This window comes from Netta rufina (assembly GCF_964035555.1).
Source record: "Netta rufina genome assembly, chromosome: 4".
In the NCBI taxonomy this organism is placed as follows: Eukaryota; Metazoa; Chordata; class Aves; order Anseriformes; family Anatidae; genus Netta; species Netta rufina.
The window spans coordinates 61804913-61807383 of record NC_140127.1 but is presented as its reverse complement, the minus strand read 5'-3'; the positions used below and the strand labels follow the sequence as shown (position 1 = coordinate 61807383).

General features: G+C 43.1%; 1 protein-coding gene across 1 annotated transcript; it reads left to right on the top strand.

The window, feature by feature from the left end:
* Window positions 1–765: 765 nt before the first annotated feature.
* Window positions 766–2113, top strand: C1QTNF7 (C1q and TNF related 7; the record flags this gene model as incomplete). The annotated part of the gene is made up of 2 exons (XM_084286190.1): window positions 766–1003; window positions 1482–2113. 2 exons carry the CDS (start codon window positions 766–768, stop codon window positions 2111–2113), a joined length of 870 nt encoding a protein of 289 aa, XP_084142316.1.
* Between the last annotated feature and the right edge of the window lie 358 nt (window positions 2114–2471).

Here is a 2471-nt window from a genome sequence, read left to right as displayed (position 1 = left end):
TTTATTTTAAGATATTGTGACTCAGTTTGTGTCATGTGACAGCCCAAGCCAGGCTTAAAGAGAAAACCTGGCTGGCATCCCCTTTGCAGCTGCTCTGCACAGGGCAGCTGTCTGGTTCCGCCTGACCGACTGCACCAGGGTGTACAACCAAGCACTGAAGCTGTAATCCCTTACTGGTGCCCCTTCTGCAGACTTAGCGAGTTTCTGCTATGGGTAATCAGGCTGGAGATCCATTTATAATCTCACGGGCTTCAAAATGAAATGAAGGTGCAAGCTTTGTCCTCACTCGAAAAGGCTGTTCCCACTGGCATATCCTTCTGGCATAGGTACAGCTCCCTCCGGCAGGACTTATATTCTCTGTAATATATAAACACACAACATACAGGTCAAAATACACAAAGACAAAATAAAACATGCCAGCAAAGGGCTTGGCATTGAAAAATCAAGATTCTTTTTTTGTAAATGTCAAAATTTGGTCCAAAAAGCTGGTGTTTGCAAGTTACACTATGTCAGCCTACAGGCTACTTGGAAGACATAGAGTAGCATATACTGTGAGCAGAAAAATGTTCAGCATGGCAGGCTTTCCCTCTTGCCTTGCACATGGATCCTGCTGACTTGGAAATGCCCGTTTGTTCCCTGTGCATGTACATGCGCATAATGCATCACTGTGTGATGCTTGTTAGCACACTCAGAGCATCTGACTGCGATCAGAGAGCCATGATGTGCACAAACTCTTACACATATGCATTTTTTCCAGATCCAAGGATGTTTGTGTTGCTTTACGTTACAAGCTTTGCCATCTACACAAGCGAACAACCTCTTCAAAGCCAGTTCAAAGGAGAGAATTACTACACCAAATACATTTGTAGCATCCCCGGGTTGCCAGGCCCCGTGGGTCCCCCCGGAGCTAACGGATCCCCAGGGCCACACGGACGCATTGGTCTTCCTGGAAGAGACGGTAGAGATGGCAGGAAGGGAGAAAAAGGTGAAAAAGGGAGTGCAGGTATTGAATATTTGTGTAAACTACCACCGTAGTACAACAAAATAAACCCTTTCCCCATCACTGTTATATGTGCATGTGATGAGTGGGTGCACGTGCCTGTGTGGGCTTAAGTGTGATGCATGTATATGTGTTGAGAGAAAGAAAAGATATATTTTAGATATGCCAAATATGCATATAGTGAGATATGTGCAAATAAATGTAAAGGCATAACTTTCCTATGCATGGATACTAAAACAAAATTGGGAAAAATGAAGGATGTGTATAGAAAAAAAAGGGGCTCCTGGGCTGTGGGGTCCATTGCTCTGTTCCAACCTGTTGTTCCTTTCACAAACTTATTAGAAGATTTTGAAAGTATTTTTGGAGTATTTTGAAATTCTGACCCTGTTTTTTTGGCTTGTCCAGACAAACCCAGTAGCCCACACAATCACCTACTGAGATGATATGTGCAATGATTAACTAACTTGAAATGTTTTTGAAGGTTTAAGAGGAAAAACTGGGCTATTAGGACCAGCTGGAGAGAAAGGAGACCAAGGCCAGTCTGGTAAAAAAGGACCTGGAGGACTGGCTGGTGCCAAAGGTGAAGTAGGTCCAGCTGGACCACCAGGACCTAAGGGAGATAAAGGAGACCGAGGAGAGCCAGGTGCACCGGGGGTCTGTAAGTGTGGACAGATCGTGCTGAAATCTGCCTTTTCTGTTGGCATCACCACCAGCTACCCCGAGGAAAGATTACCGATCGTGTTCAATAAAGTCCTCTTCAATGAGGGTGAGCATTACAACCCTTCCACGGGGAAGTTTATTTGTGCCATCCCAGGGATTTATTATTTTTCTTATGATATCACCTTGGCAAACAAGCACCTTGCGATCGGGCTGGTTCACAATGGGAAGTACCGGATAAAGACATTCGATGCCAACACAGGAAACCACGATGTGGCTTCTGGATCTACGGTCATCTACCTTCAGCCAGAAGATGAAGTATGGCTCGAGATCTTCTATGCTGACCAAAACGGTCTCTTTTCAGATCCGACATGGGCAGACAGCTTGTTTTCTGGATTTCTCTTATATGTCGATACAGATTATCTTGATGCTTTATCAGACGAAGATGACCTCTGAATCAGATGACATCGAATCACACGCAAACTGGACACTTCAGCACAGGATTTTATCTAGCCAGGTGTGGGACACAAAGCTGAGAAGGACCAATCTGAGAGTTGATTTTTGCTTTGACAGGAACCATATCTGAGTTCAGATGGATGTTTCTAGAATCTAAGCTGGATTCTTTACCAAACAGCAGGGATATCTAAAGGAACAATAATTAATAAAAGACTGCATCGCTCCAGGACTGACTGCTCTCAAAAGTTAGTTGATAATAATATTTAAACAAATTTAAGATACTGTACATTGGATTTTATATAAAATATATAAAGTTGGAATGTAGAATGGATATTTTGTATATGATATTAAAATAAAA